At 36.6% G+C, this 14,905-nt stretch overlaps 1 protein-coding gene across 3 annotated transcripts in view; it reads right to left on the bottom strand.

Moving 5' to 3' along the window:
• Positions 1-14,905, bottom strand: part of CDKAL1 (CDK5 regulatory subunit associated protein 1 like 1) — a 422,610-nt gene that overhangs the window by 84,633 nt on the left and 323,072 nt on the right. For all 3 annotated transcript variants that reach the window (XM_049823860.1, XM_049823863.1, XM_049823859.1), the window contains exon 13: positions 8,001-8,063. In XM_049823860.1, the coding sequence (XP_049679817.1) occupies positions 8,001-8,063 (63 nt within the window). The remainder of the gene's footprint in view (positions 1-8,000; positions 8,064-14,905) is intronic.

The following is a 14,905-nucleotide window of genomic DNA, read 5'->3' as shown; positions in this document are numbered from 1 at the left end:
TGATATAAGACGTAGCAAAAGGTAATGCCTTTCTCTGGAAAATAACAAGAGGATTAATGCGCCTCATACAATTTGTTTTACTTGAGTTCGTATGACGGTTATCTAATATCACCATAAAACTTGTCTCTCATTTTATATCTCAATATTTTTTTGGAGGTGGAAAATACTTATTTGAAGCAACCTGCTATACCAGGTAGCATTTGCATGCTGTACCAAGGAGAAAAACTGTGAAGTAAATGACCACTATTTTTGTGATGATTTAACTGAAAAAACGTATAGATGTTTTTACATGGGGGGAGGGTATATGTAGATTACATCAGCTTATTTCTTAAAACTGTTCTCAAGATCATTAATGAAGATATTTCCATAATATATTGGTACCTGTGAAACCTCACTCAACATCTAAGCTCGTGCATCATCATATAGCATTACCTTTGTGTATAGATGCAAATGTGATTTGACAGGCTACTGTTAGTTGTCTTTTAGAAAGATCGTTTTAAAAAGATAGAAAAAGTACCTGTTTAACCTAAAGCAGGAAAAGCCTCCCTTCTGGTTGAATATTGAGGTAACAACCCCAAACAATTCAGTTAGCATCAGACAGCGTTAAATGCTTTAAATATCCAATTACAGCAAGTTACTAGCATTGAATACAGTTTTAACCAAAGTATTAAGCATATATATACACTACCTGTTTGTATATATTTTAGGTTTTGTGTAAAACAAAACCAACAAACAAACCATTGGTTTTACAGCAATAAATTCAGGAATTGTTGGTTTTGGGTTTTTGTTTGTTTGTTTGTTTTTTAATTTCTGGATGCAGTATACACTTCAAATAAGATTGGAAGTCTTTTATCCCAACATTTCAGCTATAGAATTAAGACAGAGGAGAGACAACTTTTTCTGTACAGCATATCCAACAGAGAAGCAAGTCCTTTCATTGCATTGCTTTCCTTGTTTCTTCTCCTTTTCTCTACAAAACCATGAAACAATTCCTGGTATTTGAACAGCCATTTCTAAACTGTCTCCATATTAGCTTGCTCAGTGTTAGAAATGGCATAAACTTCAATGCAGCTAAGAGTTAAGCCAAGAAAAAGCAGGAGCTTTTCAGGCCATTAGATTTTCTTCACTATCATCAAGTAATGTTCAAGTGTGCCATTAGCACAAGGCCACTGCACTGCTCTTCCAAATAGAAATTGCTTTTCTCTTTCAGCAGTCGTCTTTGAAGCCTCACATCATATCAAGAGCACAAAACATCTTTATGTAACGTCCTCCAAAAAGCAGTTCTGAACACGAGGGAAGGGAAAAGAGAAGAATGGATGTAGGTTACAATAAGAATATTTCCATAAAACGCAGTCATATCTGACATCCGAGCTATTAAATTAAACCTGAAATCTATTTTGAGGCACAAGATAGGAAGGGGCTCTGTCTCTTTTCAGCAATAACCTAGAAATCCTTTTCATCTTACAGAAGAACAATTCAAAGCACCTGCTTTAGGAAATTCAGACTATGGCTTATATCACAGGCATTGCAACCTCACAGTTGCCTTATGATTCAGTACAATGCTGTTCCTGAAATAAATGGAAAGCAGGTTAGAAGGATTTTTGTTACTTTCCAGAATCCTATACCCAAGTCATTACCCAAAAAATCTGAAGGCTGAGACAGCACCTCAAAACTACTTTCTTTTTTTCTGGCTCAAAAGTAAAACCTACACATTCACAGCACTTCCATTGCACATGCACATCTTACAAAACACAGCTAATATCTGAGAAACATTACTGTCCTTCAGAAAAATAACAAGAATTGCTTGTGGTTTTCAGCAATTCTGAAATTTCCCATTTTCAGACTCCAAAAAGCATCCAGACCAGGTTTACTTAAACACAGTAGCTGCCGTGACTCTCATGTAAAACAAACCACTTCCTAATGCTGGTGGCTATGAGAGATGGCCAGCACCAAACACAGAAGTAGAAGATGGCAAAGTCTGAGAGTCAGGAACTACTAAAAAGGTACAAGCAAAGATTACTGAAGGATGTAAATCTCACCTGCCATATATGTTTAACGCTGAAACTATGTTTTAGTCTTTCACTAGCCTCTTTTAAAGAAACTACTCTCATAGCAACACTTTCAACTCTACAAGTGCCCAACATTGCAATTTACATTCCCTCTCATGCAATCACATCATACCACAGTGCAGACACATCTTCAAAAACAGTTTTCAGGATCTAATTAACAGAGTAGTATGGTGATGCCTGCCATTAGAAAGTTAGCCGTTATCAGGCATTTTAGAGTTGTTTCTTTCAGTAGACATCAGAATTTCTTTTGTTCATTTTTGCTTATTTGTGAAGGATGCACAGAAGGTACAGCTTCCCTGAACATGAGAGAAAAATGAAAGGAAGCAGCTCACTGGTAGGAAAATTGGTCCCAACAAAAGCGCTTAACTTCCAAATCTGCCCCTCTTTCTGCTGTTTAACTAAGCAATCCTCACCATGGTGAAGACAGCTTTGCTGGTTCTCGGTGCCACCACCGTAGCCTCCATTGCCCTGCCGTAGCCTGTGGTCCCCAGAGGCCACCACCTACAGCACAGGGACTGGAAGGACTGCAGGACTTGACAGGTTTTGCTACCAGAAGCCAACTGACTCCAATCCCTCACCCCTTACCTGGGACTCCTCCTGCTTTTGAAATACTTCATGTTGCACACAGGTGCCTGGGATGACTTCCAGGCAATGCCACAGCCTTGGGCATTGCAATGAATATTTTGTGTTATTGTCAATGAAAACCACTTAGACCACGGATATGCCTCCACAGGCAGTGCCAAGAGATCCTACATGTTTGACAGTGGCTTCTGTATGTTTCATTATGAACATTTTTCTGAATTACAAATGCCTAAAGCTCTCCAGAGGAGCTACAGAACCCAGCAGAAGACAGAGGTGCCCTACAACCACAGTTTAAGGATGCTGACACTAGATTGTTTATTCTCTGTTAAAAATTGGAGCAAAAGTGCACTATTGAAATAACTGGTTAAAGACAATTATCATGGTAAGTCTGTAAGTGACAGCAGCCATTAGCACCTTAACTACAAGGATAGCCATAAATAATCTTGTTATTAATCTACCTTGAATCAGTTATGCACATATCTGCCTTTATCAAAGCCAACAGAATACAGGACACCACCCTGTGCCTCCCAAAATTGCCTACCAGGCTAAGACCTAGCCAATAAAAAAAGAAAACTTTTTGTCACTTAGTTGTGTATCTTAATACAACGGTCCAACAACTTGCCAATCACACAGGCATTGTCTATGGGGTTCCAGTTTTCTGAGTGTTTTAACATTTCCAGAACATACTAATAAAGAACATTTTAAAGCATGAGGCTTAAAGATTTTACAACTGTTTTAGTAGTATTGCATCAATTAGAGCACATTTTGAAATCATAATTTATTTTTTTAATCCTGAGGACTCTCAACTTGGAAATCTCTCTAAACCTCTTTTCAAATCACATGAACATTGACTTTATTTCTTACTTGGTTGGACACAGTATATGCTAAAATAAATCACTAATGCTGTAAGCATGACCTTATTTTTTCACAGATCATGCCCTATTCTTGAGCAAGAGATTCAGGTTGCAAAAGGCAGAAAAGAATCCAGAGCTGAGTTTTAAGCACGACTCTCAGAGGATTTCTCGCTGTAACAGTACAATGCTGCCAGAGGCATGTATGGACATGCCCTAAGGTCTCTCTTTCTGGCTATCCTCGCAAGAAGGCAGAAGAGCAAAATGAATAGTGGTTCCGCTATATTGTGTTTACTATATATAAAAACATTCTGTTGCAGAGCATAAATTGAGGATTATCATTTTAAACAATTGCTCCAGGGCTAGGCTGAATACTTAACTCATCTGACAAAACGAAGAAAAGGAACTAGAGCTCCGTGCTGCTGAATTTGGACACTTGCTACATATTGGACCCTGAAGCTCATATTAAGATTCTCAAACCTGTTGTTTTGACCAGGTAACCTGCTATCACAACTGCCTTAATAGCTTTCAAAAAACTGGGTCACAAGTTTTAAAGGGCAAACATCATTCGGGAGAAAGATACTGTAGGGAGTTAAACGTTCACTGCAGACACAATAAAACTCTTGCTGTGTGCAGTGTGGGACCTCACCGTGTACACAGAAAAAAGTCAGCAGAAATTACTTGTGTGCGAACATAATCTTTCATTAAATAAGCTTAGTAGAAAACCGGCCAGATTACAACTAAGGGTAAAAAAACCCAAACCACTCCTCAATTGTCGTCTTTTTAATTTTAAATCACTAAAACCTTTGCTGGTACTGCTTTATGAGGATGTAATTTTTATCCTACTTTTCTGATGGTCCTAGAAAAAGATAAACTGTACATATAATTGTTAGAGCTGTTCTGTTGCTAACTAGAGAAAAGTTACATGGCAGTCAGAACTTGACTCTCAAGAAAGCCAGACTATACACACTCCTACTCTACATAAACACAGGAAAAAGCAAGTATTTCAGAACAAGGAATGGCTTCGTCTACAAATAGAGTTCTATGTATTTTTACACATGCTAACTGAAATGAGTTTGAACAAATGACAAACACCCACCTGGAACAGCTTTCCATAATCAAGATATATCTCATCCTTTCCTAAATAATTATTTAGTTTTGGAAAGAATGAATTTTAGAAGGTATTTATTCATTTTAACAACAAGAACAACAAAAATTCAATGTATTTGCCAGGCATTCAAGACTGATGCTGTAATGAGCTTTGTCAGTGGCACAGTATCTGAAAGGTTCCATAGTCTGAGGGTCTGCAAGCACTACGGTGATACTAGGTGAAAGAGAACAGGATCAAATCCCCCTGGATACAGCTAAACGGCAATTTTTGAGATTTGCTGTTGTATGGTTTCATCTGAACAATGAGAAGGGCAACTAGATAGTAAACTATAAATATTCAGGCATTAAGGAACACCTTAACTACTCCTTCCTTGCTATCAGCAGAGACAGAATATTTCCCACTTCTCCAACCCTTCTGCACAGAAGAATTTGAAAGCTCTGCCCTCTCTGCTGCTCAATTAAGGCCTCACTAGATACAAGACTCCACAGCTGGAAGTGGAAGGAAAAGGAAATCCTTGCTTTCCCCTTCCATAAAAGAGCTGGCTTTTCACCTGGGAACACAGGAGCACAAACATTTAAAATGTCTTCCAGGATGCAGTAACCTACACTAGATAGGCAAACATACATTGAGGTAAAATTTCCAGGAATAGCTGCTATTTCTAATAGCTACTGGTCTCCTGACCAAGCATAAACAGTAGTAAGGTTAGTGTAGTTACTCCGTCAAAACATGACTTTCTGATTTAGTGAGTGAAGCACAAACTTGGAAGAATAAACATTTTCTGATTGATTTTTCTCTTTTCTATGCAATATCCCATCAAAACAGGATGAAATATTATCAAATCTCAGTAGACAGTCTTGTTCCAGCCACTATAGTTCATGAGCTTCCCTTTTACATTTGTTTTAACAACTACTACCAAGCTCCAACTTATTTAAGGTTACCTCTTTTCTAGTTTAGAAAGGTTCTCAGAGAAAAACATTTTAATCAACCAACTAAGAATCCTGGAAGCCAGTAATTCAAGTAATTCATGCCATGATCCTGCATCACCAACAGTTTCACAAAGTCATCATAAAATCTTTTTACGCTTACTGCAAATAATCTAGAAAATAGCAAACACTCCCCCTCCCGCCAACCAACCAAACTTTCTGCCACGTAAATCAAACAAAACAGAACTAGAGTAAAACTAATACAGACCTCCCCTTGAAATAACTGTATTTTCAACTAATGGTGATTACTGTTACAATTAATATAAAAATTAAAAGCCCTCCTCTGGTCTGCAACAATTGCGATATTGGCAGCTGAGGTGGAAAGTAACAGCACACAGAGCAAGAAATCTGCAGTGAATTTGTTGCAGCCACTACAAATAGGAAGTAGTTAGCAGAAGGAAAATGTTCTCTGTCAAAAGGAAAATAAGGAAAGATCATCCTTGTAATAAACTGTCATTTGTACTTTTTTCCCCGTTTTACTCTTAGATATATATGTAGAATGTGCTTGGAAGCAGCAGAAGTGTGGAGCTTCAAAAATCACTCATCAAACAATTGTGCTACTTTTAATAATTTATTAAAGGTCTTAAAACAAAGATCAAAAGGGAATATACCTAAGCATTTATATTCAATTCCACTTTGCCTGATGACTAATTTGTAAAGAGTGCACAAGTCTTCACAACTGAAGCCAAAATCATTTGAGGATACTTTGATATAATGCCACAAAGGATATGAGCAGGAAGGCAGCAGGAGTTACAAATGGCCAGGCTCCATTAAAAATGCTAATAAAAGAATAATGGAATTTCCTTGTACTATGAATAAAAAGTGTTTGGCACAGGAGAATGTAGACTCGGAGAGGAATATCAAAAGCTTCTGGTTCATCAGTTGCTTGTCCTTATTAGATCTTAATTGACTTACTATTACATTTACCTTAAAATGCTTCAACTCAAAAAAGCAATGATCCTATTCAAAATCTTGTCAAACTAATTTCCTTTATTCTTCATGTTTCTCAATTTTCACAGACCCTTAATATCTGCTTTACCAACCCTTGTAAATAATGCAAGTCTATCTATGAAAAAATACTTCAAAGTGATGGATTTAACTTGAAATGATATATAATAGTTAAAATTATAGAATATACCTACTATTTGACAATGGTTTTTTAGAAACTGTAAATTTTCAAGTTGCTGGTAACTATGGAACTCTCATAGCAACAACCTACTTGATAAATTGAATCCATTAGTATTTACACAAAGCATTTCTTTCTCATTGACATATGTGTAGTTACACATATACACGCATGTGTTCATACACAGAGATAGGTGCACGTACATACACACTTCGGCCACCTTCTTCCCCCACATATAAAACCTAGCTAATTTTCCAATGTATAGCTATTTGCTACACAGCCAGGAAAAGGAGGAGTACAGTTCAGAACTTTCCTTTGAAATGTCTAAACAAACAAAAAAATGTTTTAAATCTTTCTTTTTTGAAATGGATACTTGCAAAATCACACATGCTTTGCAAAACATAAGCAGCAAAGACAGTCATCTCATACTGCTGACAAATTGTTAAAGGATTTGGTGCACTTGCTTAAAAAAAACATGGCCACAGATGCATTCCAGATAGGAGGAACTCCCCCAAAATATTTACAAACCTACTTAACTCACCTTCGGTCTGCTGCTTAATGCTCTCTTTTGCATAATGTCTACAAAACCCCCATGACATACTAATAGCACAGAAGTGCTGTGATCTGTGTCTCCTCGTTCTCCAATCTTCTTGTAACAGCTTTAATTTTTTATTTCGCATTGCAATGTCTTTAGGGAAGTGACCTTCTTTTCTTACCCTATAGTATGGATATAACAAACTAGGGTTTTTTTAACCAGGGTTCCCAGACTTTACAAATAAGGATCAAGTTATAATGATGATGCGTGTTTCTTCTTCCCCCAGACAACCATCAGGCTGTTAGCAAAGCAGCCTCTTCCAATGATGCTTCCAGAATCAATAGATAATTCATTAGTATCATGTATCTCAGGGCCTAATTGACACAACAGGTTAAGCAACATACTCAAGGGCAACACAGTTTCTAAATAGTGAGAAAAAAAAAAAGAGGGGAATCTGATACCGCATATGGTCACTTTGCAGGATTTAGTGTCAGTCTATAAATTATACTTCTATGAGGTTAATGTGAGTCATGGGCTTCACAAATCAGAAAATGCAGCTTTTCAAGCTTGGCTTGAAGAAACAAAGAAACATTTATATGATAGCATAATTTAAGTAACATGAATACCCTAGCGCTTTCAATTTTATCATTTCCTCTCATTTTTGCATTAAACATGAAATATAGTTATCATGAATGTTTGGAATTACTCTTAACAACAAACATAGGTAGTATATTTTTTCTTACCTTATGATCATATGGATTGTATGAATGAAACAGCTGGGACAGATCCTTTGTTCTCTGTTTTTTCTGAAACGTAATATTAATAAATAAACCGTATTAGAAAAGTTAAAGCAAAAAGAAAGAGACTACTGATTTAAAAAGCTGTATGCAGGTACAAACACATTCTCTCCCCACTTTGTAAACGGAACTGTAGGTATGAAGAGCAGTGTATGCAGATTAAGGATATTAAATATCACAGGAAATAATTAACATATATATTAACAATGTTAAGAACATATCCATGGTAAATAATAAACACTAATCTATGCAACATCAGTAGAACGTGTAAACAATTCAGATTTGTTTTAATTTCTGCACAATAAATTATAAATAATGTCTTAGAATACAGATAACAAAACTTGAAGATTAGGCTCCAATCTTGCAAAGACTTGTCTACTATTCTAGCATGTACATGCAGTCTCACTTTATAGCAGATTAGGTTTACAGAAAGTCAGTTTAAGAAGAATCATTTATTATTTTTCGATTTCTTTTGATGCTAATACTCTCATTGCCTTGATTGTGGAAAATTAATAGGTGGTATGCCATTTAATGCCAAGGCAAAGGGAAAAAAACTTCTGTTAAGAGCAAAGTTCAAAGACAAAACGTGCTTAATCCAGCTTCTTCTGAAATCAATGGAAGAGCTTTCAGTGATTTCAGCAGACGTTAAATAGAATCTCTCAGCTGCATCCTATGCAGGAGGGGCAGGGAGAGGAGAAAAGCACTCTTCATCTTTAATGCAGGCATGAGTCACAAATAAGTTCAAAGTTTTATTATGTCAAAATTGACGTTGACCTATCTCATAGCTTGGGGAGGCAAAGCATTCTGTGCTGGATAATGTGTAAAGGGGAGACAACTACAGGAACTCCTTGCTTGTAGTCTGTACCGTTGTCTTATTTTAGCCATCAATTCTGCGAAAGTAGTTTTCCAACTAAACTGGGAGGATATGTTCATGTTTCCGGCATGCTGGGAACCAAATAGGCAGCTGCATGACTGCAGTATTTATTTTAACTTCTGGAAACTGTAGGACAATGTAGTAATTTTTGGTTATGCAAAACGAACTATGTGTTTTCTTTGTTTACACAATTTTCAGTGAAAAGTTCAGATGCAGCAACTTAGTCATAAAAGCTATAACTTTAGTTACTAGTACAAATTTATGACAGCTGGATATTTCTGAGTCATTAAAGGTATCAGATTAATAGTACTATGTCTGTGAGGTCCCTACATATGTTTTAGTTACGACCGCTAAAGAGTCAAGAAAATAATTTTTTAGTCACTGTCCCTCTTCAAAAAGGAACAATAAATTTTGTTGACAGTATGAGAAGGTTACTTCTGTTATAGACAATTCTGTTCAATTACCAGAAGTAATACCTAACAGGACTTGTTTCTCCGAGTTTACTAAGGGGATTTAAAACTAACAGAATTGATGTTAAAAAAGACATTTCTGTTAGTATAGGCTCTCTCAGCAATCAAACATGCCTTTGCCAAAGAAAAGATCTCCCTTAGTAGAGGAACCTTCACCCACTAACCCCCATTAATACCTGTTTTATTTCCAATGGGAAAACCCCCACTGAAATGAAAGCATAAGGTAGCACAACCCAAATTCCATCACCATCATACAATGACTTCTTTCCTGGTAGTACAGTTATACACAGTGAAAGTGCTTAAAATACTATGAAAAGGATTTGGAGAAATATGATAATAAATTGAAAAGGGATATCAAAATGATTATTTAAAAGGTTGCTTAAAAAACCTAATTTAACGTAGAATCATGCAAGAAATTGACAAAAGGATTTTAGTTCCGAATCTGGAGACCTCCACTAATCTTTCTAGGGAAAAAAAGCCACAAAATCCAGAAAAAGTCTAATTCTTGCTTTTTCCTACCAAAGACTATTTCTCTTGTATCCATTTTGACTGCACACAAAGTGCTTTTGAGCATTTTTATTGCAATAGCTTTAATAACTCAGTAAAACTATATGACAGAAACTGTCCTATCTTTCACCCTCAGACTCTGGCCGAAATGCTGCTTATACACTTAGCTACACAAGATGAAGAATGAAGATGGCTTCCCTTGCATAACACATAGACATAGTCTTCCACTTTTTATTATAGGAAATTATGGTTTCTTTCCTATCTTTCCACAAAAGGTAGAAGTTTTGCTTTTTGTACAACACCAAAATGCTCCTGACTGGGGAAATGCTGGAAATTCATGACACAGAGGAACATGGAATGAAACTTCTGGAGATGCACTTGAAAAAATGCTGCCCCAAAATTCCCAGGATGTCCCGTATGCTTAGCTGATCTAAACTGAAAGAGCATTTGACTGCTTTGTAGGAACTCTGAGTATATAGAGACAAAAATGTCTTAAGCACAGAGTTAAGGTTGCTTAGTGATAATTTGTGTCTTTCTAGAGATCGCCAAAAAACAGTAATATAAAACATTTCAGAACACAGAGACTAATAAAAGGACAAGGAATTCATGCTGCTATAATGGTAAGCCCTTCAACTCCTCCAGCAGGCAATAGCCACACGGTATTAATAAGAAGTTTTTTACATGAAGAAAAGGCATGATTCTCAGCTCACCTGTAAAGAGTGTAAAGCACAGAGTAAAGCAGGCCTCCCTATGTCTAGATGTGACAGAGGAAAATAAGGAGCCCAAAAGCTCTTTCTTCTTTATTGCCTCCAGTGGACTATTTCAGTCCCGAAACTGCCTATTTACATGCATCTCCCTAGAACTTCTTTTCCTGACACAGCTTCATACTCTTATTTCTCCTTCCTTAGCTTAGTCCAACATCCCTTTCAAGTACTCTCTTGACCAATATAAAAATATTTTTCTTCCCCCGTCTTCCTGCTCTTTTTTGTGTTCTGATTCCCCATTCCTTTGTTCTGTACCAATAATGCTGCCAAAATCACATGGTAAAAAGACACTCAAAACCCCCTTCTGAACTTAGGCAAATGTACAGTCCCATTGTGCTGTTCCATGTACAGTATCGCTTTCAAACACCCTCACAGATCTGCACAGGATATATTTAAATTTATTATCTTTCTGAAAAAAAAAATCAAGTCTTTCCAAAGTCACCATACAAATTAGCACAGGGTATTTCCAAAAATGAAAAGACCTCTTAGAAGCCAGATAGCAGCATCAGACTCGTAGCTTACTTCCATCCTTCTCTCAGGCTTGCCCTATATTGATACAGCCTATGTTCAGTGACCACAGAACCTTTCCTCAAACCAAGTTACTCTGGGTGGGGGGTTACTTGCAATACTCAGTCTGGCTGTGTGTAACTTTGGTGCAAGAGCATCTGACACGTAGCAAGCCAGAGACACACTATTCCTCTACAAACTTTTCCAGTATTGGTTTGCCGACAGGACAGAGTCATGTATCACTTCAGATAAATATTGTATGACTAACAGGACCAGTAAAACATGAGCCTGAGAACTGCACAATTCCTACTCGTGCATCAAAGCAAGCAGTGGCACATGAAGTGGGGATTTTTTTAAAGCAGTAGTAGCAGGCCATCTGGGGAACTGCTGAGCAGTACCCTATCCATACAGAAGGAAGGGCTTTCCCTGGGTGGAGGGTGCTGCCTGCATCACTGCTGCGTCCAACTGTTCACATGTTGGAGTCCGTGGGAGCCCAGCAAGATCCTCCTAAATTTACAAGCAAGACTCCGGACAGAAGGTTCCCCAATAGATGTATGTGTGTGTGTGTGCGCGCTTTACAGAAGCAGAGATTCTGTTAGGTTACAAAATTCTGATGACTCAGTCATGCACTGATTTAAATTTTAAACCCATAGTACTTAGTTCATCACACTTAAAGAAACAAGTTTAGGGAGATGAGATAAAGACATACATTCAGATAGTATGCTAATGTGGGCCACTAAAAATATATGAATATGACTGTAAAAAATTTTCACTTTTCTGTTTCAGTAAGTTTTTAAAATGCTGCATTATATGGGAGACACAATGGAGATACTTTTTATTTCTATCTTTAGCTGGAAAAGTATGTGAAATCTTGATAAAGACTGGATTAAAGTGCTGCTGCAGGACTGAATTAAATACTGTAAAATCATAAATGCATTTACACATAAGTATGCTGGGACGGCAATGTTTCCCTAGGTAAAGCAATACTTTTGTAAGTGAATTATTTCAAGCTTGTTACTAAAATACACATAAGTTATTAAGTGCTTCTCAAAAGACAGGTAGTGTTCAACATGCAGTTGTAAAAATAAGAACCAGAAACCAACATCAACTGATGATGTTTCTTATGACAACATACACAGACAATGTTAGTAGCGAGAAAACAACACATTACCATAATTTCCTTATTCCACCCCCCCCCCCCCCCGCCCAAGCATACATGCAAGTAACACATACTTTGCTCCTTTAACTATTAAGATTTTTTTTTAAAGGGACATTGGTCATCTAAGATGCATATTATATGCTTAAAGTACAGTAACAATAAAGGATCCTTTTAGAACACATCCAGAATTATATACCAATAAAGCCAAGAGTTAGTAACCTTGGTGGTTTTACTCTTTTTTTTCTTGTGCATTGATTTTTAGCCATAATGAAACATTTTCTACTGCTTTAAGTGGACTACACTGTGGATTATTGTCCTACTTCTGATAGGAAATAATAAGTTAAAGAATGAATAGGTAGAATGTAAAAAAACAATGAAACAAAAAAACACAAACATACAGGATGAATCTCTAAAACGGTTTCAAATATTTTCTGCACAAATTAACCAGCATAAAATTTTGTGTTGACTACTTCAGAAAAATAAAGCTGAACTTAATTTTTTTTTTTTTTTTTTTTTAATAATGGTGTGAAAATAGGGTAAAGGTAAGGGTATCCTAACAATACTTTTTTACAAATAGAAAATACTTCAGAAAAGTAAGTTTAGAAATGAAGTAACTATACCAAATACTAAACATCGTAGGCGCACACGTGTATTGCACTTCTCTGGTGATCCTCTTTTCATACTCAGGTGATAATTACCTGTCTTTCAGATGATATTAATGTAGTCTAAAACTTGTTTGTTTTCCTTTCAAGCCAGTATAGGTCTACAATGTTTATCTTGAAGGACAATTACAGTATTGAGAAGGTATTTTTAATGCAGATTACTTAGAAGCAGCTTAAATGAAGTATTCTCAGATTTTCCACTGGGAGTAAAAGGGACAAAATTACTCCCCAATATGAAGTTATCACTGGTTTCCTTTAGACTCAACTTTTAGTTTTAAAAAGTCTATTTTCACCTTCAAGGTTCTTAATAATTTCAGCCTAATACCACGACACATCTGCAGATTCTACCAGTTCCACTGAAGGTGTCAGCCTCAATATATCATCAGCAAAGTTCTCCTGCTTTTGTTTTTCTGTTTCCATAATTTAAAAAGCCTTCAGTATACGGGGCTGCCTTCAGTAATAGGGACCCATATCTGTTTCCATTCAAATATTCTTCTTTTCCTTCTTGAACACAGAGAATAGTAACGTGTCAAGGCAACGAGATGAATGTCTTTATTTCAGTTCTCTTCCCTCACCAACCATCTTCTCCCCCATTTCTCTTTTACATACTGCTGATCAGAATTAAAATACTATTTTATTTTGCCACAGGACCCTTATGCAGTTTAGAGCTTATAAAGCATCTCAAACACTTCAGCGTGCTAACAACCAAGAGCAACATTGTTTTTCTTTCCAACAAGTCTGGAAAACAATGTTATTACCTATTCGCCTAGTATCTAATGGATTACATAATTTAGAGTTAAAACCACATTAAACTTCATGAGCCAAGGTAGAATTTAACTACAACTTTGACACGACTCCGGGAGAAGAATGAAGCAATTTTGCAAGTATTTTCACCGTCTTCTTCCCCGGTATTACTAAAAGCACAGAGGCTGCAGCATAATAGATGCAAGAGCGAAAACCATGAGATTGGAACTTTCTTTTCTGAAAAAGCATGTCCAATGCCTTTTGTGTTATGGCATTCTCTAACTTCAGCAACATGTGTTTTCTGAGCAATAATGAAGCTGTGTTTTTCTTTTCCCCCACATTACATCTGTGATCTCAAAACTACAAAGGCCTTGGGTAGTTCCAAACTCCAAACTTTTATAAAACAGAATGGAGTTGGGAGCACCCTATCTACAGACACCGACTGGCCTAACTTTAATCTCCAAAGAGTTACTTGGCAAAACACCAGAGAGAGATGTAGCAACTACTCCAAGCAAGGTACATTTAAACCCTTTGCTTGGAGATTCAATCCATAAAGCCTTAAATCTATGTACCTATAACCACAACACAAATATAAGCCAAGCCACTGAAACTGCCACGTTATCAAAGTTTAGAGATTGCTTTTTGTTCTGCAAAACAATTTTTCTAAAAGTGATCAGAAACCAGTGAGCCGTTCTCTTTGACCTTGAGTTATTCAGTGCATCACCCTCTTAGAAATGATCCTGAAAAAAATGTTGTGCCCCAGCCAGATTTCTTGATAAAATCATAACTGGTGTTCATTATGCTCTTGCATTCTGTGCCCTGTAAGGTCTGAAAGGGCAGAAGTGACAATACAGGCTTGACAAGTTTCCTACTTCCTCTAGCTAACTCACTTCTCCTGATACTATTCCTGTCTTTCTGATTGCATCTATAATAAAGCATAAAAAATCATTTGGGGATTAGGTAGTCTTTTTGACCTAACCTACCTGGAATTACTATGTTAAAATAGACTCACTGTTCTACTTTAACTATTGATACATGCATATTTCATTATTTAGTTTGGTTTAAGAAATTACTTTCTAATAATTTGTGATCCACACATGGAAAATGTCACTTAGTGTATAATGTGTTATATTCAGCAGTTTACCTCAATGTTCCAGGATGGTA

Source organism: Accipiter gentilis, chromosome 20 (assembly GCF_929443795.1).
Source record: "Accipiter gentilis chromosome 20, bAccGen1.1, whole genome shotgun sequence".
Taxonomy (NCBI): domain Eukaryota; kingdom Metazoa; phylum Chordata; class Aves; order Accipitriformes; family Accipitridae; genus Astur; species Astur gentilis.
This window is presented reverse-complemented; position numbering and strand designations above follow the sequence as displayed.